At 37.1% G+C, this 26,690-nt stretch overlaps 1 protein-coding gene across 2 annotated transcripts in view; it reads right to left on the reverse strand.

Moving 5' to 3' along the window:
* CFTR (CF transmembrane conductance regulator) overlaps window positions 1-26,690 on the reverse strand; it is a 91,157-nt gene that overhangs the window by 48,352 nt on the left and 16,115 nt on the right. The window contains exons 4-11 of one of the 2 annotated variants that reach the window (XM_068932611.1): window positions 23,466-23,681; window positions 22,465-22,554; window positions 20,892-21,055; window positions 20,302-20,427; window positions 15,041-15,287; window positions 12,585-12,677; window positions 11,857-12,036; window positions 9,733-9,924 (exon numbers count right to left, since the gene is read on the reverse strand). In XM_068932611.1, the coding sequence (XP_068788712.1) occupies window positions 9,733-9,924; window positions 11,857-12,036; window positions 12,585-12,677; window positions 15,041-15,287; window positions 20,302-20,427; window positions 20,892-21,055; window positions 22,465-22,554; window positions 23,466-23,681 (1,308 nt within the window). The remainder of the gene's footprint in view (window positions 1-9,732; window positions 9,925-11,856; window positions 12,037-12,584; window positions 12,678-15,040; window positions 15,288-20,301; window positions 20,428-20,891; window positions 21,056-22,464; window positions 22,555-23,465; window positions 23,682-26,690) is intronic. The other variant, XM_068932612.1, reaches the window with a different exon arrangement.

Genomic DNA, 26,690 nt, shown 5'->3' on the forward strand with positions numbered 1-26,690 from the left:
AAGACAAGTTTAAACTCTTCTGGAGGTTAACCACATCGTTGTCTATTCAGAAAACTAACTTCACTTTTCCTATCAAGACAAAGGTAGAGAGGAAGTGGAGTAAAAGAGAGAAAGAAAAATATGAAGGAGAAAGATTAAGTCTCACTATGGCACTGTCTGGAAATCTATCATCTTGTCTGATGTAATCAGCTAACACAGGACTCCTGTTTTCAGCAGTGATATCAACATGAGACTAATCAATTCTAGTTCATGCATGGGCAATCCACATCGTTCCCAGAGAAGTGCTCAGACTCAAAACTCAGACTCGGATGTCAAATTCGCCAGATTTCCAGGGATTCTAGGTTGAACTGTTCTCTGGAAGTTAACATTTCATATGAAAGTCAGATATAATACGATTTTCAACACCTCAACTGTGATTTCAACTGCTAGTCACTCCCTGTTGGGCATTCCAAGCCTCTGAGGTATTGCAGAGTAAATAAATAAATAAAAATCTTGCCAGAAAAATATTTCCTTCTTCCTCCCTTGTAAATTGCCCTGACCTCAGGAACAGAATGAACAATACTGTTCAGCCCTGGATCAGTGACAGATTAAAGGTCCAGCAACTCAGGGACTAGAAACTGACTGCCTGATCCATCAGGAAATGGGAGATTCTCCCAACTCTTTAATTTGATAATAGCATTCTCTTCCTGACTTAGAAGATTCTGACCTTAAAATCAAGATGCTCTTACGTATGGAAAAGCTATTGCAGGTGACTTTTACATTCTTATGTTAACTAGTTATTTTCCTCTTGCTGAAGTACAGCTGCACAGAAAAACTCTTGTTACTAATAAAACAGCTCAGTTGTTTGCAGAAAGAGGGATGTGAAAAACAGGGCCAATAACATTTTTAGAGTAAGATTTTCATGACAAAATTGTTTTCCTATAGATCATGAAATATTTAGAGAGAACAAGGCACATTTGAGATGACCTGCTCAGATCACTTGTGGTTTCACTAAGCATAGAGGAGTAATGTTACTCATCTGTAACTTGGACATTCACCTGGTATCTTCACCGGGACATTAGGATTTGTGTTGTTATGTACCTAGATCTCTGAGTTGGTTTCAACTGTTTCATATTTCTACTAGTACTGCTGTCTGTAATGCTGCTGGTGCCACTCCTGGTTCCTGATTCTACTACTACTTCTTCCAAAAAATCCAGGTGAAGAATGACTGGGCCTACTGTATCTTCTCCTGTAAACAAGGTGAAATCCCAGCCCTACTGAAATTAATCCCTGAACTCCCATTGTTTTAAATGGTGGTGGGATATCATCAGATATATTTCTTTGCAGGTGTGTCAACATGGAATTTTAATCAGACTTTTAATGAGTTCCCCTTCTGGTCTCCTCTACCCTTCACCTCAGGATAACATATGGCATGCAACAGACAAAGAACTTCAGGCTGTAATTATAATAAGTAAAAAATGTTTAGCAATTGCTTTCAAAGGCGTAAACAGAGTGAAGAAGTCCAATAGACACACAATGCTATTTGTTGGAACATGCATTACCTATTGTAAAAAGTACATAGGGCTGGTCCAAATACATCCTTGCTGTCATTTTATGAAGGAAGTGAAATCAAGCCAGGGACAAACTTAATGTAATGATGCTGAACAGCATAAAAACACCATGAAGTATCCACTAGATTTTCTTCAGTGCATCTATTTCTAAATGCTTAAATTGAGAAATCTAAGGTTAGGTATTCAGAGAAGAAAACTTCCACAGTTCCTATCAAAATTATTTACATTTGAGGGTGATTCTAATATCAGGAGCTGACAAATCTCATGTTGCACATCCATGGAGAAGGCACTTCTCTTAATATCTGTTTGCATTTTTAACCTTGCAAATGTCATCTTCACCTTCCCCAGCAGCAAAGGGATGACCCTCACAGTATTTTTGGGCTTGGTATAAAAACACAGAATACGGCTGAGATGGTTTCAGGTGCTATCTCTTTTCAGAGTAAATGAGAATTATGTTCTCACAAAAACAGACAGAAACCTAAGAATAGACTTCACACTCCAGGTCTTTTCTACAGAGATCCTTTGTCATCAAGATCATTTGATAGATTTATGCGCCTTCATGCTAAGAAAAAGCTTTAGCAACAGTTAAAAGAATAAAACTTGGAAGAAAATAGTTTCTAAGAAACATGCCATTCAACAGAACAGTTGCTACTGATCTACAAGTTTTGTATATCTTGCTTCTGCTAGAGGCTGTAAGGACTTCTAATGATAGAACACTTGTATTTTACTTATAGGGCTCCTCTTTACTGCCTAAAGATGTCCTTAATGACTTGGATTTCCATCTCCCTTCTTCTGCCTTCCTTCCAAAAAAGATAAAACAGTCTTGAAGCTAATGGAACAGAGCAGCAGTTTTGGAACTCTCCATTTAATCTTCACTAACCCTTTGCTCTGGCCTATTTCACTTCCTTTTTTCCTACAATCCCAATTTTCCCAATGGCTACTATCGGTAGCCCTTTCTTTTCCCTTTTTGTCATTAATATTCCCCATGTTTATTTCCACAACTCGCAGAAAATTCTCCATTCACATTATTTCTTCCATCTCCCCTAAAAAAATATTCCCTTTCTTCCCCTCTTCCTCTTTCTCTCTGTGTTCACAAGAACTCTAAATACAGACTTTGCAATTCCTTTTCTGTAGTGTAGAGCATTTGTGATAAATTGGAAGAAAAATATTGAAGGTTTTTTGTATAAAATGTCAGGGAAAGTTGAACGTTAAGTTAAGCACAAAGAGTAGCAAAGATTTCAAGCAGGAGCTGGAATACTATTTCACCTAATTTAATAATTTTTTCTCTTTAGCTATAAGAGAAATATTTTCTCTTTTATCTGTGTTCTCACTCACACGATTATTTCTGTACTTCTAAGGAATTATATTCAGCTCTAATATCTCAAAGAAATAGAAATGGAAACGAAACACAACTTCAGCTTTGAATTCAGTGATTAAAAATGGCAAAAATCTTTAGATAATGGGTTTGAAATGACAGTGCCCCTTTTGGGCAGAAAGTCCACATAATATGTCCACTGCAACCATCACATCACAGACCCGTGGGTCCAAAAGGTGGCTGCCTTTATATATTTCCCATCTTGTATGATCTAAGGGCACGAGCAGACTCCTCTAACTGAAATTCCTGTCGATGATCCAAAAGCACTGGCAGATCAACTGTGAAACTGCTTACATAGGGGGCTGCCTATGTAGGAAACTTGCTCGGTTGAAGATAAATAGGCTAGCATAGTTTCCTTAAAGCAGCAGAGCATCTCACTTTGAGAAAAAAAACACTGACTCAAAGGACCAAATATACTTACTTTAAAAAGTTAATCTGCAATCAAATGAATGCGTTTACTGGTGCCACTCTGTAATATTCTACACTGCTATCTTTTAGTTAAAAACTTCTCGCATTCAATAGAGTTTTCCCCACTCCTTTCCCTGTGTTAGGTACAGGGTTCTGACTAGATTATCTTGGATACTGTCCTATCTTCTCCATCACTTCTGGAATCATATTTAATTTCCTTACCTGTGTTTAACTCACCCACATTCAACATATCAATTACTTCATGTTTCAAAAAGGAATGGTTCCATAGGAATGGTTTGCCATACAGAAAGCGAATTTTGCCAGCATCTGTATGAGTTTGGGGGGGAGCCTGAAATTCTGCCCAAGGTCACAAACCCTTGTGAAAACAAAGCTTATAATTTTGTATCATTAATCTTCTATAAATGGTTCAACTGAAATCTAACAAAAGCCTCAGCTTCAGAGGAGGGTTACCTAAATAAGAAGATAAAATTTTAAAAAGTAATTTCTGATTTTTAAAAAGTTTAAAGAAATCTGGTTTTCTGGCTTCTGGCCCAAGAAAATGAGGTCTCTAGTATGTTCAAGCTGGTTATCCAAAAGCCAAGATATGCAAAATTACTGAAAATTCTTGCTCTTTTAAACTTTAACAGAAATTTTCACTAGTAGGTATGAAACTGAAACACAAGACTTAATTTTAAAGTTTTATAACCTCAAAATTTGCAGTGTATTCCATCTCTGTTTCATTTTAAATATAATTTCTGTTCTGACAAATACCACAAATTGAAAGTTATGCTTTCAGCAAAACCAGCAAGGAATAATTTCTAGTGCAATTAACGAGGTGGAAATAAACAAAATTTCTCACTTAAGAGTGAAAGAATGTAAAATGAACAGGTTTTTTTAGATTTTGAACATACCAGAAAAACTCCTCCAAAATATTTTGTACCAAGTCCACAACTTATTTTTGAACTAGAACAGGTGTGTTACAACATTTCATAGTCTTAATTTAAAGATATCAAGTGTCTTAAAATTAGAAGAAATTTTTGGAATATTCTTTCAAGTACCACATTTCTTGCAAGTTCGTACCAATAGTTAATTAATTGTTCTCAGTGTTTAAAAATGAATGCCTTATTTCTACTCTGGCAATTTTTTCTTTTCTTTTTTTGTTAATTACCCACCAATTACTGTCTTTTCCTACTAGTTAAAGGCTCGACCACTTTCAGAAATCTGTCTCATCTCTCTCCACTAAAGAGTGGAACTTATCTCACCTAACATCTGCAGTGAAAACATCTAGGTTAAAACAACTTACTTGGTCTCTCTAAAAAGTGAGTGTAAAGAACCGGGAAATTAATTTAAACTATTTTAGGCGTTTCCACTAGAAGGAGATGAACATTCCTGGACATGCCTACTGCTCTCTCTGGCTATAAAGAGAGTTTAGGCAACTTGCTCTTGTGTGAATGTATACACTGTGGACATCTACATGATTAGGTAGCCAAGGTACATCTTGATATCTTGTAGAGGATTACTTACTATAAAGTACTCTGTTCCAGACTTTAATTCTTCTAGTTCCTCTATTCCAAACACTTTCCCTTGTAAACAATAGACACAAAACCAGCACAGCATATTCAGCTCACAGTCTGACTAAAGCTGCCATACCGCCTCTCAACTCTAATTGATTTAATTTAATATTTATACACTTGTAATCAGCTCCAGATGTGGTATTCTGTGCAAACTAATAAGACATCTGCTGAAAAAAACATATCAGCACAGATAAAAGGGGCTGGAGAAGTACAGTGGGATGCATTCCACTGTTAAGTAAGGATATGTGCTTCAGTCTCAGGACATCCTTCACACTGCAGGATACTAGTCATCTAGAGAGAGATGCCAACCTTTGTGAAGAGATGTCAAACACACAGTAAAATGAACCAGAACTTGACATGCTTGGTTATCTCTCTTTCTCTCGTTATTCTCTTATGGTCTTAGCTGAAAATTGAATGTCCTGCATTTGCTGTGAACTCAGCTCAAAAAAGACGTATCCTACTTTTTCAGTGCCTTTAAGCTTGCCTATAGCCACTGCCTTTCGCAAGAGAATACAGAAAGTTCAGAATCTGTACCAATTAACATTTTAGCTTCTCTCTATGTTAGTATTGCAATATGTGATGTCAAAGATAATAGATTTGTGATTTGTGATAATAGCTGCCCACTAAGAATTAAACCCATCCAAATAATTTAATTCAAAAAGGCTACTGAATAAATGATTAATTGTAATGACTACTGATCTGTGCTGGCCCAGTTTCATCTAGAAGTTGAAAGTCATTACTTCGATATTTGTGAACTGGGACCTTTGTTTTAAAAGAGCTGTTAAATTAGGTACTCACACTACTTGCTTGCTAAAAAATTCACTATTTCTTGAGGAAAGGAAGAAGAGAGGCAGTGGAGAAGGAACAAGCAGCCCTTCTCCTGTGCCTCTCTGAAGAAGTTTTTTACTGTGATGTTTCACAGAAAGTATCATGTAATTAAAATATATTGGCATTCCCTTGACTTCAGCATCTCACAAGGATAAGGACAAGGTTTACACACTACTTGTATCTCACTTCAGCCATATTCTGCATGGGCTGGGCTTTCTGAAATATTTTTGCTAGCAAGGCTGTTTCTATAGGATATCAAGAACGTTACGGTAGCTCTTACCTTTAGTTCCCTCATCTCAACTCCAAAGCAGTCCTTCTGCTGTCCTATCACCTTCCAATGCTGTTCGCTTAATCTCCATCCATTTCCAGACTCCAGAAATGTGAATCATATTGTAAAACATAATTTTACCTCCCCTAACACCCTACTTACCCTCAAAGGAAAAATATAATCATTATAATCAACTTCTGAATCATCTTACACATATGAAGCTGGCTACCATAAAGATAAGCTGTATGAGACAGAAGGTACAAAAGAAAAAAATAACTTTAGGCATGCTCTTATAGATGCATATAGACATGCATATAAGAATCTTTCTTATACTTCTTTAGCATTACATACATGCATAATGTCATCCCTAAATTATGACAAGCAGTGTCATAATGCCATAGTGCTTAGACCTGCTGAGTTTCCTTCACTGAACCTATGACACACAACTGCCTTTCACTGCTCATTCTTTCAACAACTTGGACTTCATTCATTTGTACAGCATCGTACTTTGGTGTCCCTTGCCCTCCATATCCTCACATGCCAGAAAAGGCTACAGAGCAGAGCTGTGAGGGCCAAGGACCAGGAAAGAAACCTATGGCAATGTACTGCTACAACATGTGTGCCATCAGGTGGGACTATGCTCAAAGGAGCACCACTAAAACACATGCTTCCTATATGCAGACTCACACTACAGTATCTACTGTATGATGTGATTCTCTGCATCAGTCCCACAGACATGTGATGGCTCATGTATGCATGAGAAAGAAGAATACTTGAAAGACCTACATACACTAATACTGCCTAGAAGAACCAAGCACAAACTAAATGTCTAGACTAAACATTTTAATGTTCTAAATTGCGATAACCTTATGTGAGCTCATAAAATAAATAGATAAAGGTAAATCCTTTTGTTCCTCATACATGTATTACTTTCCAGTAAAGTTAATTGGGAATATTCAAAATTCATCACAGAAGAAACCATCTTTTCAATCTTCCTTTTGATGGTTCCATACATAGAATAAAATGTAAAACAGCAAGAATTTTTTTTTTTTAGAAAAATAACAAAACTTCCTACATCCAAGAAACCCCACCCCAAACAAAATATTTTAGGTAACGGGTTACACAACCACATTGCCTTTCCTTGGGAGTACAGAATCAAAATCTAATGAATAAAACATTCTATCCTCTAAATAAAGATTTCCTGATTTCCTATACAGTGAACATTTTATTCTTGGAAAGCTAAAAATATAGAAAATAACGTTAAATATTTCCTTGCACTTTCCATCTTTCACAATTGCTTTGAGATAAATTTACCTCAAGTATTCAATGACTCTAAATAAGTTGTGAATGATAACTGCTTAAGAAGTAGACTATTTACCAGTCAAAAAATTTAGGAAAAAAAGGTAGCACTGGCCTTTCTCAAAATTTTAATGCATCTAAAAATGATTGAAGTTAAACTTACTTAACATTATTTTCATATCTGCATAGACCTAAAACAAAGTACAGAGCACCTAGAGTGATGTACCCCAGCCTCAGTCCCCCATTCTGCTCTTGGATAAGAATGGGCTCTTCATTGAGTTTCAGGAAGCCCCAAATCTATGTATATGCTATAATGCGACTCACATAGAGAGACCTGAGGTATTTTATTAGCACTAATGAAGGCAAGGGGGAAAAGACATTGAATTTAGCAGTTGTTCTTATTACCTTTTCTGGGCTAGATCCTCAGTATGCTTCCGCTATAGGGTGATGATAGAGATGGAAAAGCAACAGGATCATTTCAAAAGGATGTTGCATTTTGGAGTAGGAATATGTCCAATTGCTCACTAGGTCAAACAAAGGAGACGGCTTCATCTTACCAAGAAAATGTTTTAGACCACAGAGCTTGAAAGAAAAATCTCATTTGACTATATATATACCAAGAGGTGTATTTTAACTGACTTTCAGCATATGTGCAGTAAAGAAATAAATTCTCTTTCATCATCAATTCTTTGTCCACCTTGAAGAGCCCATGTAAGTACTACACAATGACTGCTCCTACATTCAGGTGGACTATATAACTACTCAGGAAAATTGAAGAGAAGAGGGCAGAGCAAACACCGTCAAGCAAAAATTCTCTGGCACTTCTCCTTTCTGAAGGACAAGAACACACACAGTCCCCGTAGTCCACTGACCCTTCCTGTCACCACAAACCCCTAAAAGATACACACGAGGAAATAAGCAGGGAATCAATATTTGATATCCATCATTAAATCTGCTATACCAAGTCATATTTGGTAACCAAGACAGGAAAATTAAAGAGCTTAGAAAGCAGAATAATAGTAATAAAGTAATGCATTTGGCTTCATTTCAGATCATTCTGCCTTCTCTTCAGGCCAGCCTGATTTATTCAGCTTCAGTCCAGAAGCAAAATATCCTTATAAACATCATACTCAGTCTGAAATAATGAGACCTGCTAGGAGGTGAAGCATATCATTCAGCACAGAGCTGCATTAACGCAGATCAAAGCTGGCGAAATGGAGCCTATATGGAGAACAAAGGAGCTCCAGCCTACCGACATGGAGACGTCCTCATCACTAATCGCTTTCTGCTCTAAAGGTTCCCTGCCTGTGGCCTGCAATGGGAAGCCTCTTTAGGCAAACAGTTTCAAACTGGAGCAATGAGTTAGTTGTTGGAGCTTAGGCATTAGCTACAACTTTTAAGGGACTACTCTTCAGAGAGCTTAACACAGAATAAGTTCAATCTCTCATCTTCAGAAGCTTTCAAAGAAAATTTCTTGCAAACCACAATCCAAACACAATCTGAAAGGGCCATAAACATATAAAAAATTACTTTATCGCGTAACTATATCCTGCTCTGAGATAAAATACAATAACCTCATCTTATTTTTAAACAGACTGGCTATTGTTTTCTTGCTTGACTGGCACTAAAAGAAAATATGTTTCACTGTGTGGCCTAAAGAAAGATCCTATTCAGCAAAGTTAAATATTTATTGTTTTGATCTACACGGTACAGACAAAATGCCTCATCTTATGGCACAGGAATAGGGGTGAAAAGGTCTGAAATGCTGGGTTCTTTTGTATTTTGCAATGTGAAAAGATATCTTTTCCTACACCACCCGCTGGCAACATTAAGCAAACACACAGATATTTCCACTTCATTGTACTAATTATGGACTAGACATTACATGAAAATTGATCCTGCAACAATTTTCAGTGTGAAAATTTTCACTGTGCACACAAAAAATGACTTCAATCAAGATTTTTCTATAAATAATTCACGCCTCTGGTACAAAGAGTTTTATTTTTCACAGGAGCAATTTCCAATCTGAGAGGTAAAAGAAAGTAGGGAAACAGGAAAAGCAGCATTATTCATGGAGAAAAATGTAAAAAAATGTGAAAAATTTTGCAGAAACAAAATTTTGTTCTTTTTTTTTTTAACATTAATATATTTACCCAGATTTTTAACCAGCAACAAAAACTGAGAAAGTAGATGCTGTATAATATTTGAGCCAGCTTATTCAGTTCTGGTTGTGTAAGTTACCAGAACTGGAACCACAAATATATCTTTAAAGGGGCTGGCAATGAACTCCTTGGAATTTTACAAAATCTTGATGCCAGCCTGGGTTCGTTAAATCTGAAAAATGTCTTGCTCAAGCCCTGCTCCCTGACTTTCTTTGAGGTTTTTCAACTTGAGTTGAATCACAAGTCTTAAGAGTCCTAGAAGACTGACCTCTTCCAGTTGACAGGCTTTGATGACACTCTTGTATCGGTATTCATCATAGGACACACCAAAAATTATGTTTTCTTTTATTGTTCCAGGCATAATCCAGGAGACTTGAGGCGAAAAGGAAATCCTTCCACTGTGTTTAATTTTACCCTGTGAAGGCTCTAATTCTCCCATTATCAACATCAGAAGAGAAGTCTGAAAATCATTAACAGTTAGTTAATATATCAGAGAATTGTACCACTATAACAAAAGCTAAACAAAATGTGAGTCATTCTGGTAAGTTACTTGAAAAATAACAGGATGGTACAATTGTCTTGTAAAGAGGGTCCCTACAACCTCTTGATCAAGTGCAAGCTGCAATTAGTGCAGATTTACATGATATACATAGTTTTGAAAAGGCCTCTAAAGTGAGAAAAACTTCATTCAGTGAATGAGAAAAACCGTAAAATATCTTGTAAACAAGGCATACTGCTGCAAAGTATTACAGTTTTAATTAAGCCTGTAGTACTTCCATATGGTAAAATGGAAGTATCTGCGAGAGACAGACTTACAGACATAAAGCATTAGTATTTACGGAGAACATTATTCAATTTTTAACATTATTGGTGACTATTTTGTTTGTTCTTTGTATAACACAATTCACATTTACAATTTTGCTAGTGTTTATAAGCCCTTTATCTGTATTGCCTTGAAAAGTGCAATTTCTTTTGTGTGTATGTAATTACTCACATAATCTGCTCAGTGTGATCTAAATTTTCCTGTATAACTGCTAACTCATTTACGTGAATACATGACCTAAGCATATATAGTTTCCCTTCATAAAAGAATTGATTGCAATTTCAATACTGACATGTTATAATTTCATAGTTAATCAGTAGCTTGTAGTAACCTTGTCACACATCACTGGCTAGTAGATCAAAGAATATAGTTGAGAAATACAAGGAAAAATATGTTACAGAAGCATTCCAGTGGTGTTCTTATCACTAATAAACAGTCAACAAAGTTGGGACGCAGCAGTCAGAGATCTAAAATTCTTTCTAAATCACAGTTTCATGCTGTCAAGGTCAGAGAATTTTTGACAAATTATAGAATATGCAGGGGAATTTCATGAGACTTCTTTCTGTTAGACCAGAACCTGCATTTTTCAAAATGCTGAGTAAGAACTTTCAGATCTTGCAAAGGACAACCATTTAACATGTTTTGCATACTGAATGTTAAACTACTGTATCTGTGCCATAAAATTTAAATGAAAAAATATCTAATAGTGAAGCATTATTAAAAAGCTGATGTCAGGCTCCATACCAGTTACAGACAAAATATGTGGATAAGAGTATCACAATTCAACTCATTTTATTTATGTTAATGAGGTTAATCAGATGTGTTATCTACAAACTAAATGTACTGATAACATTTTGGGGGTTATAAAATGACCACAATTTTTCTCAGAAAACTACCAGTTTTAACAACACATCCCCAGACTTGTTCTCCAGGCTTTCACATGGGATTCAGGAGAGCCTGTCTGAGCTGTGCAATTTAGGAACCGGAAAACAAATGACTAGTGTATCCAGGGTACGTGTCTTAGTTACCAGACTAACCAGTGGCAGGCTGCTATCAGATTATTGACAGCTTTGTCTTCAAAATTTTCCTTAAAAAGCTTGCAAGGCAGGAAGAAAAATTCTACTTTCAAGTACACTTAGCAATCTAGATACCTATGCAAGGTTCACCAGTTTATTGTTTTAAAGGCAGGGAGATTCTCACCATGAGCATTAACTTTACATTTCCACAAGAAAATCAGAGAGTTTGTATTATTCCTGCCAATGTCCTTTCACTTTGTATAGAAAACCAGCTTTGTCATTGAAATTGCTATTTCCTTATTAAGTCTGTGTCTCTGTATGTACGAAAAATCCAGCAAAGCATTTTCAGATTGGCCACAGCCTTATACTTAAATAATGTTTAGCTACTTTATTGAAACTTCTGTTTTACTGATACATTCTCCTACTGTCACCATTTTCACAGAGTATAGGAAAGGAATACTAGAGCAACAATACAGATAACAACGCAGATAATAACATAATATTTTCCTTAAAATAATTACAATTTTTATTGAAAGAAGAGAAATGGAAATACCTTGCCTGCTCCAGTGGATCCAGAAACAGCTAATAACTGTCCCTTCTCAATCCTGAAATTTATATCCTGAAGAACAGGAGAGCCATGAAGGGGAAAATTACTGAAGAAGAGATTATTGTCAGTGCTAGGCGCTTTGCTGTTGTTTTCCTGTTTTGCTTTTACAAACAGCTCTCCAATTCCCTGCAACATACATATATGTGTCTTTGTATATACATAAAAAATAAATAAGACATGCATATGAAGACATGTATATCATACTGTGGACTTAAAAAAAAAACATACGAACTTACTATTCTGACATTAATTTTCTTATCTATAACCTATTTATTACATTCTTAAAATAATATATATTTTAATATCTGTATTGGTCTTGCTCCTAAATTTGTTAGGCATAAAGGAAATGCATCTATTATAGAACTTTTTTCCAGTGTTTATACAATGCTGGAGTTTAATTCTGATTTCAGGTTGGTTTAAATGAGGCTTTAGCCTCAGGCCTTATTATAGGCCTTATTACAGGCATTAGCACTTATTAGAGAGTCTCTTCCAAAGCTTCACAATTCTGAATAATTTTATGATGTTAATTACTTACCATACATTCCTTGCCTCCTGACAGCTGAAGCCAGTTAAAATGAGAGAGTGTAGTCTTCTCATTTTAGAGAACACCAACGCAAAAATCAGTGAAAATGATATTCTCTGTATTTGAATTAAGTTTGGGTAAAAGTACTAACCTCATCCCAGAAGGCTGTTACTCTGTCCAGCTCAACCCCAGTTGTTGTTAGATTATACTCCAGTGCTTTATATTCTTCTTTTAGCAAAAAATCCTATAAACAGAATGAAAGCACATTACAGGAAATAGTAAGGCATGACGGACATACCACACAAAGAGGTACATATTTACCAACACTGAGCACAGTTAATATTTCTGGAAGTGCTAGTCTACTGCAGTGTCTTAGAGCGAGGCATACACATAGCTTACATAACATCTTCCGGAGGCAGCAGAAAGCATCTTTTGAAGCTATCGATTCTTTCATTGCTAGTGGAATCATAACCACGAACGCATTTGTTTCTGGTTTAGAGGCATACCAAAACTTGGCATTTCCTGTATTTTTAGGACTTGTACGGGGCAGCATCACTCTTACAAACTTAATCCTATCTAAATAAAGCTTTGTTTTGGGAGTAGGATGTGGAAAGTTATACTGTAGCAAACAGTGAAAAAAAAGGAGCTACACATTCCTATCTTGCTTATTCCAAAATGACAAAAGTTTAAATTAATTAGGATGGTGTATTCACCAAAAAAGGTTTATAATAGTCCTGGTTATTGCAGCAGTGAAGTAGTATAATTTCAAATGACAGAAGTCAGTAATCGTATAGTTGTGTTCTTTTCTGGGATAATCTTTGGAGAAAAGAGTAAGCCTATGCTAACGTAGGAAAATTAACTTTTATGTTCCATGATTCCGTTAAGGCTGTGCAATCGGTAGATACTATCTATCTCCCCTAAATTGTCTTTTTAAATTATATGGGATCGAGTGGGTCTACCTGAGCAATACCGTGGATGAACTAAGGAGATGGTCGGGGGGAAAATCAGTTCTTCACAGCAAACTTGCAAGTTTCCCAAGTAAAACAAACAGAAGTAAAAAAGTAGATGATTGAAAGGGCAGGTACTGAAAAGTGGAAAAACAAAACATATACAAAAGACAGAAATGGATAGACAGGCTTTCATAACCATAACAGAGGCTGTGGGTCAGTCCATGGAGTTGCCCGTGCACTGACAGTCAGTAAAAACACACTGATCCATAAAGACTTCATGATCTAGAAAACATTGTCTAGCTGTACGGTAAATAAAATACTCTAGAGGACATATTTGGCGCAATGAACTCTCTAAACTGCTAAGGAAACTAAAATAGAGAAATACATGTATGGTTTATTATTTTTGTTATGGGACAAGTAAACCATTGGTATTCTAGGATTCTCTGCAGTCTGTATATGCAGTCTCTATGAAACTTTTATGAAGAGATTATTATTTATAAATCCTAGAGCACTCACATAATTAACATCACCAGAGACACGTGTCAGAGACAGTGGGGACGGAGGCATGACAGCTGCGCCTGCCATTTCTGTGAAAGGGTACTGGATCCACTATTCCAGGATATATTTCAGACAGGCCACACCTAGGGAATCTTGAGAGTCTGAGGACTCAGTGAATTGGGATCCAGTAAAGTAGCCTTCTGAATGTCCAAGAGAAACGTTCATGGCTAGATTGCTGGAATTTCCTGCCCAATTAAAAATCATAAAAATTCCAAAATCCAATATGTGACTATAATAATTAGTATAATTATTATATATATAGTATAATTCAGTATTAAGGTTCAGATTTCTAATTCAGATCTGTAAGTACCATATTGGGTATTTTTATCACACTAAAATAATAAAATATATATTCAATTGAATAACATCTTAACATTTCAAAATTTAAAAACTTTAATTGCATGCGGTATTTAAAAACCTCTTAAACATTCAAAAAAATCATGAGATATAAAAATAGAATAAAAACTCTTTCTTCATGGAGTGATTTCAAAACAACAGTTAAAACAGAGCTCATGAGAGTTCACCCTTAATTCTCTTTGTGCATATAAGCCTTTGACACTGGTATACGAGCAATGGATCTTGGCAGGTGAGGTAGGTAATAATTAGTAGATGGGTAGTTATGCTTACTGCTTATGATGAATGAGGTGCACATTTGCATAAGATGTGCCGTCTCCTGCTGTTCCTGCTGCTAATAGCTAGGGAGGCAGATTTGTGATTGCAACTATTGGTAGCTTTGGCATATAAAGCATATACTAATTTTCCACTTCCTTTACCTAAGGAAAAATATCTCTTAAGCACCACAAATTATGATATACTTTTATTAAATTCCCTATTCTGTATTGAGACTATTTAAATAAATGCACTCATTTCAAAAATACCGGTGTGCAGGTAACAAAACTGCTATGGTTATGCTGCCTGGGGAACTATATACCAACATCAAGATTTATAATGACATTTCATGGTGTGTAGTCAAAACAATATATCGTATATTCAGAAAGTCTGCATAAATGCTCTGATCTTTTGTTGATCAACTGACAAGATAACATGTTATGAAGAATCAGCTTACGTAGTTGTGAAGATTTTCATGCATGTACCCTACCTGTATTTTATTTATTGCTCCAATAGAGTCATACCAAGTCTGTACAGCCCAGGGAAACTGCCTGGTCACTGTCATTCGAAGAACAATGCAGAAGGAAATGGTAGTAAATATTTTTCGGAGGATAATTCCTTTAGTCACAGCATATGGAAGCACAGCTAAAAACACCACAAAAAAACCCGAAAAGAAGAAAGCTGAGCTGTTGAAATATCTCACATAAGCAGCTTTTCGGGTTAGCTTCAGTTCAGTTCTGTTAAAAAAACAAATACAAAGAATTAGTGTACAATTCCACAGTGTATATCTTACAAACTTTTTGCATAGAACTGTTGGCAAAATAATTAAGTTAGAGGCTCATTTATTTTCTAAGACTACAGTTAGAAGGCAAGACTCAAAACAATTTTTTGGTCCTAAAAAATAACTGCAGCCCAGTTTAGGCACCGATGTTCAGATAACCACATCATGATCTACACCATGACTTGGATATCTCATAAACCCCAAGCCTGTACACTTCCTGGAAAACCAGCCTTATGCATCTAATGCTGTGTTGTATGATACTCTCCCAGAAGCATGATCCCCATATTGAACTGATAATCTAGATGCATAAGTCCCATGGAAGATGCTTCTATGGAAGTAAGATACTCTGAAGGGCCAAATTTGCTATACACGATCATACAAATGCTAAGAACAAACGCACAGTATGGTAATTATTATAATGTCATCTCCTTTTGCAGAACACCCTACTAACAGCCTCGCCCAAGAAGTATGTTATCAGTCTGCCTTAGCTTGAAGATGTAGAAGGCAGGGGCTCTTTCTCCACCTTTCCTGCTGAAGCTCAGATACTGTGCAGTCAGGAATGCAACTAGTGATTACTCTTAAGCTACTTCTGCAATGTTTACGCATCTTATAGGAACCTATTAAATAAAAAGAGAAATAATCCAGGGAGCAAAAGTCCTTTTCTGAGTTGATGGCCCTAACTGACTGTGCTAAAGACTCAGCTTTCAATTGACTGTTCTTCTTGGCCCCATTCTCTTCATGTTCCTAGAGCCCAGCAGCTCAGCTCTGCCTGAACACAGGCACCTCTGCTGCAGTGTAAGAGAAGGATTTTCAAGTGAACTGAGGCTAGAGATGGAGCTAGAACCCAAGGTGTGCATTTGCTGGCTGAGTGCTCCAACCACTAGGAGATTGTGCAAAAGCTAGCAATCACACAGGTGATGGCAATTCCTGGCATTGTAAAAGCTGAGCACCATAATCTTTAAGTGTCTCTTAGTAGTGAGCCAGTATCTGCATGCAAAGTAAATCCAGGATTTCAGGGCTTTTTCAGGCCCCCTTTTCAGTTCCGTGCTGCAAGCTTACAAGACTTCCATATACATTAGTGTCTTACCACTTTTGTCAACAGAACGTTTCTAAAAGCCTCTGACAGAAACTGCAAGCTCAGCTAGTTTTGGAGCAGGATGCCTGGAACTTCTTGTTAAGGTTTCATTTCACAGGAGAGGCATGAAGAAAGTAGCCAGGGGCATGCAGGTAACCACAACCGCTGTAGTCATTGCCCTGGAGAAAGGGCCTTGTAAGTCCCTCCAGAACTTATATGAGACTGTGGGTGGCAGCACTGAATAGGGATAACAAAGACTTTTGGTTTTGCTGCTTGGCCAGTTCCATGCAAAAGCCTGGGTAGAAGCTACTAAAAATCCTTTCACTGCTGAAGCACATAGACATTACTGCAAAGAGGGAGAACCAATATACTAACCGCTTTCAGTGTGCTCCCAAGAATTAGCCACAAGCAAAAGTTTTCCAGAGGTGGATCTGCCTGTGATCTGGGCTTGAGTGCTCTGCAAACTGGGCATTCATTTAGGACACACTCTGCTGAGGCCATATGAGCTCTTGGAGTGAGGATGTAAGGGAGACTATAGGTGTCACACATGTATGGCCAGCAGATGAACCAGCTTTTTGGAGACATCCTGGCTTTCAATTCAGTAAGTGAACATTAAAAGGTCCCAAACCAGAAGGAAATATTTGAGTGCCAAAATGCAGCAAACAAACAGTAGTTGTACCAGGACTTGCAAAAGAAGTGCTAAGAGTAATGAAACGAGAAACTTAGCATTGAGAGAAACTGAGGACATACATCACTGTCAGCATGAGAAAGCAAGGGGAGGAGGAAAAAAAAAATCACACCGTTCCTGAAGGAAATTTACAGAGCAAAAGGTCTTGAACTTTGTGGTGCACAAACACTCAAAACAGCAACATACATGTGGACAGCAGTCAAAGATCAAGTTAAGAACTATTTGTTTTCAGAAATTAAGAAAGAATAAATTTTTCAAGGAAAAAAAAGTCAACCAAAACCCTTTTCCCATGAAAAAATCAGTTCTAGTCATATTATTTTTTTCAATGGAAAAAAATCTAAGTCAGATGCAATCACTGAGGTAGACTGGCAGGGAAACGAGAAGAAAATACGAAATATCAATTATACGTGACGATATTTTCTTCAGCAATCATTTGCTGAGAGGAGGTAAGGTTTCCTTGTATCAGATGAACATTTGTCAGCAGAGTCCTATCCTTTGGGAAAAAGCCATTGAGAACGATTTAAAGGAAAATTAAGGAATATCCCAGTCGTCTTAATGTTTTTCTCCTGAAGAAGTAAAAGAATTTGTCCTGGTAGTGACACAAAATTGTCAATGACTGGGATTTAGTTCATGTGGACATGACATTTCACCGTGGAAAGGTGATGGAATAGAGATGACCCTGGAGGTCATCTCTAAGCATGTGGAGGAAAACAAGGTGATCAGAAGTAGTCAGCATGGATTCATCAAGAGGAAATCATGCTTAACCAACCTGATCTGTGGGTTGTGATCTGCAGCACAAAGTCTAGTTGGAGGCCTCTAGCTAGCAGTGCCCCCCAGGGGTCAGTACTGGGGCCAGTATTGTTTAACTTATTCAGCAATGCCCTGGATGAAGGGACAGAGTGCCTCCTCAGCAAGTTCGCTGATGATACAAAACTGGCCGGAGTGGCTGAATACACCAGAGGGCTCTGCTGCCATTCAGAAGGACCTCGACAGGCTGGAGACACGGGCAGAGAAAAATCTCCTGAAGTTCAACGAAGGCAAGTGCAGGGGCCTGCACCTAGGCAGGAATAACCCCATGCACCAATACAGGCTGGGGGTTGACCTGCTGGAAAGCAGCTCTGCCGAGAAGGACCTGGCAGTGCTGGTGGACAACAAGTCAAGCATGAGGCAGCAATGTGCCCTTGTGGCCGGGAAGGCCAATGGGATCCTGGGGTGCATTAGGCAGAGTGTTGCCAGCAGATGGAGGGAGGTGATCCTCCCTCTCTACGCAGCCCTGGTGAGGCCTCCCCTGGAGTACTGTGTCCAGTTCTGGGCTCCCCAGTACAAGAGAGACATGGCACTCCTGGAGAGAGTCCAGCAGAGGACTACGAAGATGAAGAGGGGACTGGAGCATCTCTGCTATGAGGAAAGGCTGCGAGAGCTGGGCCTGTTCGGCCTGCACAAGAGAAGGCTCAGGGGGGAATCTGATCAATGTGTACAAGTATCTGAAGGGAGGGTGTCAAGAGGATGGGGCCAGACTCTTCTCAGTGGTGCCCAGCGACAGGACGAGAGGCAACAGGCACAAACTGAAACACAGGCAGTTCCATCTGAACACGAGGAAAAACTTTACTGTGAGGGTAACTCACAGTGACTCATTGGAATAGGTTGCCCAGAGAGGTTGTGGAGTCTCCTTCTCTGGAGATATTCAAAAGCCATCTGGACACAATCCTGGGTAGTGTGCTTTAGGTGATTCTGTTTGAGCAGGGCGGTTGGACTAGAGGATCTCTAGAGGTCCCTTCCAACCTCAACCATTCTGTGATTCTGTGAGTTAACACCAACAGGGACAAGAATGCTAGTGTTTTTTTGTTCATTTGCTTTTAATAAGTATATTCTACTAAAATAACCTTGGTCATGGTATCTTGAAAAACTGATAACTTGGGATAACTGATGTTCATCTTTAAGATGTGCCTCCAGAAGAAATTTTTTAAAAAAAATAAATTTCATTTCTAAAAAGATTGTCAAGTATAGAAACAAGGAAGGAGTACAAAAAGAGTAGGAAAAAATCAGTAATAAAACAATAGGAATTAAAGTGAAAAGTACAAAGTAAAATCCTGAGGAAAAGTAAAAAACTCTAATTTTGGAGGAAGAGTCAGATGTGATTTTTATAGCAAGACGCCACGGAAAATCATGAATTACTTAGTTTCTCATTGTGCTAATCTGAAAAAAGCTTTCTAAAACACTAATGTGTTGATATTAGTGCGACCAATTTTGAAACACTATGGCCCAATTCGCCTTTGGAGAAGTGTACCTTGATTATCCAGTCAATGTCAAAGATGTTAAAATATGTCAAACACCATGACACATTTGGTACCAGTACTTGTGTAATAACATTTCATTTCTTTTATTTACATGATAACAAGATACTTATATTTCTTTTCTTTTCTGTTGTTTTCCCAATCACACAACTGGTACAGAACTCTAATTCTTTCTAAAGGACTAAACAAACACATTGGACAGCTTCAGTGCAGCGTCACCTATCAATCAATATGTCACTTCTCCTCCCTTCCCCCAGGAGTTCCTATCAGTAATGAATGCCTGGTTCTCATAGCTCTCAGCTAGATAGGTTAGCTTTTTACCTCCTTTATGCTTCAGTTCTGATAGCTTCCAGATCAATTTCAATGTTAATTGAAATGATAAGCATTATACAAGGCTATCCACAGACAATAAACGTTAATGCAATTGTACAGAATGAATACACGAAGCTATGTTACTTTAATCCTTACACAGATTGTGTATTACATTTAAAAACAGCTTTATTGCATTTCTCAGAAAATGGCTGCAGAGGACTCATACCGTTTCCTCCACTGCAGAATAGAAAAGTCTTTAAAACCTTAAGTAATCAACACAAAAGGGCTTTTTATTAAATGATGAGGATAGGGCTGGCCAGAAACAAATACAGATGCCACAATTGTTTTACCTGTGCAGGCTAAACACTGAAATATCATTATAACAAATGAGGAAGCAAATAAAAAAAAAAATCTCCATAGTGAACTTGACAAATTGGGAAAAAAAACAAGCTACAGTGTGGGAATGCATGGCTAGTTTACAGAGGATTAATATTTGTGTGCTTTACTTCTTATCTAACATGACCACAGATGCTGTTCATAATCGCCTAATTTTTTTTTTTGATCAGGTAGAAAAATTTGACTGACAAATGAAAACACTTACTCACGGAGGCTTTCAATCATTTTTTCCATTGCATCTTCCCAACAATAGACTTTAACTGACTGTATATTTTCAATTATTTCCGAGGTGATGACAAGTCTCTCGTTGATCTTTCCTGCCCTCTTATCCCTACAAAGTAAAAAGCCAGTACATCAATTTTCATCTATTTCATTCTGTAGTTGGTATCATGCTACATCTTAAGAAAACACCTGTCCTATAGTCCTATATTTAAATATATTTATTCTAATAAAATTACCGTGAAAAATATGAAAGAAAATATCAGAAATGGAGCAAGAGTTTAACTAAGATATAAGCTTTAGTAAGAAAAAATCAAGTCACTAATGAGGAGTTTTCATTTTTCTATTAAGTTTTATTACTATTTACTGCACATTAGACCTTTCATTTTTTCGTATTTAGACAGTTGTTGCTAAGTAAGTAAAGGCTTGTCTCTACTTTCCCGACACATTTAGCATTCTTTGACTCCTCTTTTATAACAATATAATACCCACAAATCCTTAATCAAGTCATATAACCTTCTTAAACTAATGTGTTTCATGAAAGTACATTGAAATATTCTCAAATAGTATCTTCACCTGTATTTCATCATCCTTCGCCCCAGCCAGGCTTGGAAAAGGACCATGATTATTAGAAAAGCAAGTCCAGAAAATGCAGACGCTTGTAACATTTCCCAGAGCAGACCCATCAGCAGTACCACTTGTAAAGGTGCAATCCATACAAAATGAGCCAATGCGAGACCCTGAAGAAGCCCACAGGGGAAAATATTAATAAAATAAATTAAAGATGCGCTCTGAAAACGACATGAAAAGGAAGAAGTCATTAAAGTGACAGTTTGAAAAATATAATGAAGAACTGTACAAATTTTTTCCAGCAGTAAAACAAGTTTATAAAGGAGGATTTGTGATTCTGAGCACATAGCATTCTGGGTGCTAATTATGATGACAGCACAGCAATACATACACATTCCACACCTAAGCTTTGATTTTTTTGCAAGGCAAAGTTCAATCTACAATTGTCTCTTCACTATGTATGCACATGAGTTAAAACACAGCTCTGTAAAAGTAAATAGAATATGCTATTGACTGGCATTTTCAATCATTGCAAGATGAGAAAAAGTCACAAAAGTACCTGCTAAGAGCAATTTAATTTGATATAGAAGGCAAATATTATTTTGGTGAAGAGATGATTGTTGTATCAATGCAACTAATTCAAAACAGATTGCTATTTCAGTCATATTCCTTCGCTTTAGTCCATCATAAGATTTTGGACCAACTCCTGTGATCAGGCTGAGAAACAGCACCTGCACAGAACTCTATTACTGCAGCTACACTGCTGCCAGCACCTGACCTAGCTTGCTCAGTGCTAGCTCACATCACTCTATATAGCAATATAGTATTTAAAATAAATATACCCTACAACTCCAATCATCTATCTTCAGTCTCTCTGATACCAAATTTCTTGCTTCTTCCACAGGAAGTGAACCTCATTCTATCAATGGGACAATCAAATATACATTCTGAACAGAAGTTCATGGAGTTTCTAGCCCCCAAAACTATTAGCAGAGATTTACCCCATCTTTAATGAAAGAGAAGTTTCATATGAGATTCTGAAAGCTTCATCTGAGATGTGTTGGAAATGATTCCTAATCAGGTCCCACATCAACACATACTCAAGCATTTATGAGAGTGGGTAACATTAGCAATAAAATGCTGAACATCATCAAGTTCAACAGCAGGCTGGTTTACCTTAATGAAAGGATATGGCAGTCAGGAAAAGAGACTGAAAGATTGATTTAGTTGAATTCTAACCACTGTGAAACTGACTCTGTCACCCAGAGAAGCTTCCCTGCCAATTTCCACTGGATTGTAGAACAAGCATGTTTTTAATGGTATATCTAGTTTTTATGTTTGCTTTACTAATCAGTGCAGGAGATAAACTTTGATGTAAGTATCAGAATGAGCATTTCCATGACCATAGGCCGACACCTGCTTGTAAGACAGGAATGCACTTTTCATTTTATATTTACAACGAGCACGGTCCCTGCAGTTCACCATTTATTCTCCTTCCTTAATGTTTGTCATGAATGGCTTGAAGTTTTGCTTTTGTATATGATAGCTTACCAAACAGATTAAACAATCAAAAACATACCTCATCAAATTTGTTCAGATTGTTGGAAAGAAGACTGACCAATTGTCCGGTACTTATTTTATCTAAGACTCTGCTTGACAGTTTTAAGGTCTGTAAAAGAAAACAAAACTATAGGAAAATGGCCTTGTAACTCAACCCTATAAAACAGAATAAATACAAATAAAAATACTAGGCAACAGTACAGTACTATAAATAACAATTCATTTATAAGCTTTATGCTATAAAGAAACAGTCTCATTAAACTTGTTATTTATGTCACTTGAGTTTAATATAGCCATTAAATTGCTTTACAAATATTGATTTATTGACACAATCCTTACTTTCTGTTGCATATTTTATGTACACATATATGCAAATGCAAGTTTTAATTAAGTATGCATGCTGTGTGTTGCTGTGGATCCTCAAAAATCCCCTACTGTGCCTCTCCTGACAAAGATTTTCTGAAAGATGTTTTCTTAGCAAGCTTTATATTAGAATAACTAACACAGCAGCTTAAATTAGCTGCTCTTGGTAAAACCAAACACCTTTTGAAATCTTCGGATTTGGGAATGTGCAAAGCGTGAGTATCTGTTGATACTTCATGTTATCGGGTTCTCACACTTTATCACTCAAACTTGATCCCTTCTATACTATATTTATTGTCTAAATCTTCACCTCTAATCCTCTTTGAAAACAATCTTTGACCACTAGCATGCACTATTTTTCCTTTTCAATATATGTACCTAGCAGGAGCACAGCAGTAGCACAATTAAGGCATCTCACTACATACCCAGAAAGTCTGAACTCACGCAGAGGCTGACTTTAGTCAGCCCTGCTATACATGAGCATTTAATTCTTTAGCCTTTGGAAATGGATAGCTGTCAAAAACAAATGTTAGTCGTATTATTCATGTACCTTGACTAACAAAAGTATTGATTTTTAAACAAACTGGACCAAAAAACTATGGACAGAATGGTAGGCTATGGACAGAAGTTTGGCTTTAGTGTAAATGAAACAGTTACCTTCTTATAAATCAAGCTAAACATAGCTATTCGCATTTGCATCCCTATATGATGAAGGCCAAATATAGCAGGGTGTATGAGTAGTGTTCTCACAAGGAAGAGAAGGCACAAGCCAATGCCCAAGTAGTAGGCTATAGATCTTTCATGGGAGTTGTCCGGATCATAGGAAGCTATTATTCTTCCTAGTAAAAGGGGTTGCACAGATTTTGTGACTTCCTGCAGATGGAAACAAAAGAGAATAATTTTGGTCAGTGGTTTATTTTTTAAAAGTGGTCGACACTTTAATTTCAAGTCCTACCAACTGATATTTCCACTTTCATATCTTAAATGAAGAGGCTAGGTCTGTTCACTGTGCAAACCAGAGAAAGATGCAATAATCACATGGCAGAGGACAGCTCACCACTTCCTTAATCTGTGATGCTCTTGCAACTCCACCAAAGGAAATCTAGTTCATAAGTTTTGTTTGTTTGTTTGTTTTCTATAAAAATGACAACTGACATAAGTTTCCAGATTTACTTTTCAGAATTGTCACAGATTAGCCACATAACATGACTGAACCAAGCTCAATAGGCTGGATCTTTTTTTTTTTTCCACTAGAGAACAGTTCTCACTGTACTTTACTGGTCCAAATAGGACATAGGAAGATTCACAGGCCCTGAAAGGAATACTAACAGAACAACACAGATAATCTATGTAAAACATAAAGTAAATAGAAATAATAACAGAATAAAAATATAAACAAATTAGATTATCCTACTCAACAGTTCTAGATCATAGCATCCAGAGCTATAACAGAGCAGGTTGAGAGAGGCATAAATGGTAGGGGAGGTAAGCATAAAAAAAGACCCAGAGAAAAATCAGTCCCTCTTGCCTGTCAGCCCAGCACTTCCTGTACCAGAATGTGCAACATGATGCAAAATCAGAGTAGGAGAGGAAAAAGAGAGAGCATCACATTGATAAATTACAAGGCACCAAAATGACCTGCCTGTAGCTCTGACTCTATCTTAGCCTGCTATCACATTTGTCTTCAGCCTCCTTTCCTTTTGTAATTAAACCCTCCAAGGGTTGCCTCATCTTTGCTCTCCATTTACTTTTCTTCATGTACTGATTGTTCTTATTTGCATTCCTATAGTTTTATCCTATTCCCTCTCTGTCTTTTGCACCCTCTTTCCTTCTCCAATCTTTCCCCAGGAACTGCAAAAATCATCGTGTACTGTGGTCTAACAATTTACTTCATCTTCTGTATGAGCTTCTGAAGGTTATGAAGTATGCATGTGCTCCTTTCCCTGTTTCATTGTTATATTCAGTGCAAAAATATTTGTGTTAAGAATTTGCATGTATTTCCTCATCCTTCTTTCGGTTGTGTCTGCTTACTCTCAGCATAAAGTGTCAGATACTTCAAAAATAGCGAGCAACCATTAAATTTGCTTGTGTATAGATGTGTTAAGTTCTGTCAAATATTTATTAGCACTGCCTTCAAGCTCAAAACCACACAGACCGCAATGCAGAGAAGTAGAAAGAAGTGAATTAGTGGAGCTGGTAATAATTAATGCTTTTCAGTGAATTTTTTTTTTTCTCCTTTAGGTTCCTTTTGGTCTCTCATACAGCAGCAATCCTAACTACCTCTGCAACTTGTGCTGCATGCTTTTGCCTATCGCTGTTGTTTGAGTAGGTATTCACCTACTTTTTCCACAGAAGGGACAAAAATTTACATCTTGAATAGCATACCTGTGTTAGGCACTACTTTCCCCAGATTAAACACAATTCTGCACCAACACAAATTCTGTAAACCTGGAGCCTACTCTGACAAAGACTTCAGTGTTATTAGTAGGCAAAGGGAGGAGTGTTTATTAAAACACACATGACCTAAGGCAGCTGTGCTTAGACCATATGCATCCAGAAGCAGCAAATCAAAACTCCACAACACTCACAAAATACAAAACAGTCACCTTTCAAGGACAACGCAGTGCTTTTGTACTCTCAGAGATCCCAAGATAAGCTTTTATATATATATGCTTAAAATAGCAAGTTTTTTTCTGTATTTACACTTATTCCCAGCAAAAATGCCGTGCTCTGCAACTGTGTTTGTTGTGAATATAAAGGGATTGCATACATGTCTAGCTTGCTGGAAAAAAGGTGATTTACAGACTGTCTATGAGTAGAATAATGACTGGCAATATGCCAGATTGCTTGCTATCTCAGTTGGTGTAAAAATCCACTGTTTTACAGTGGAGTTTCATTAGCTCATTTATTAAAGATATCATTATCCAGTCAATATACAAATGAAAGCAAAATTAGCCTCTACATCTATTCCATATAAACGTATATAGAATATCCAGTTATTATAAACTGATATAAACTGATACAGCATATAAAGTGATATAGAATGACCCACCTAAAAAAGGATCGGGATTTGTGTGTCTAACAGGAAATCTAGTTTTCAGTAGTCTGCTTTTTGCTTCTCCTGTTCTTACTCTCCACTCAGCACTCACCGTAGACCAATGAGAAACTCATAAATTACTCCCCTCCACAGAAAAGCATATTAAAAGGTCAAAGATCATATGATCTGAAGAGAAATGAGAGTATGAGACAGGATACCATGCTAGATGGATCTCTGAGCTGAGCTACTATGACTATTCTTACGCAATGAGAACTTACAAACTATATATATTCCCCATATGCTCATTCACTCCGAACTTTGAAGACAATAATGCACACTTCTGTTTTGGCATGTGCCCAAGGAGTGCTTCAGGACTTTCATATCCCTCCCCCCTGCAACACACTCGTGACCTATATGTGAGAATTTCAGGAAATCCTCATTAGATTCCCTTGGAATACTATACTGAAATCATTTCCAAGTTAATGTTACCAGTCACTTTGCTGGAGTGGAAACGTACACTTCACAAGGTTGAATATGAGAGAAAAATGTGTATGGAATCAAACCGATCCTCACAGCAAAGTCCTCAATTTGTTAGCCAGTAACTCACCAAAAAGTAAGATTTTTATGTCACCACCATACCATTTTTCTTTAAATTGCAAAATAGTTGTCTGCTGGAAAGGTGAAAAATGGAAACTGTTTAGAGCAACAGGGAAGCAGATATATTAGGCGAACTACTTCAATGTACCTCACACAGCACAGTTTATGAGGAAGAATCGTAGTACTCTAGGGGGCCAGAGCGCAAGTGTCCACTCTTCAATAACATCATTACCTACAGTGCATGAGGT

Source organism: Struthio camelus, chromosome 1, assembly GCF_040807025.1.
Source record: "Struthio camelus isolate bStrCam1 chromosome 1, bStrCam1.hap1, whole genome shotgun sequence".
NCBI lineage: Eukaryota > Metazoa > Chordata > Aves > Struthioniformes > Struthionidae > Struthio > Struthio camelus.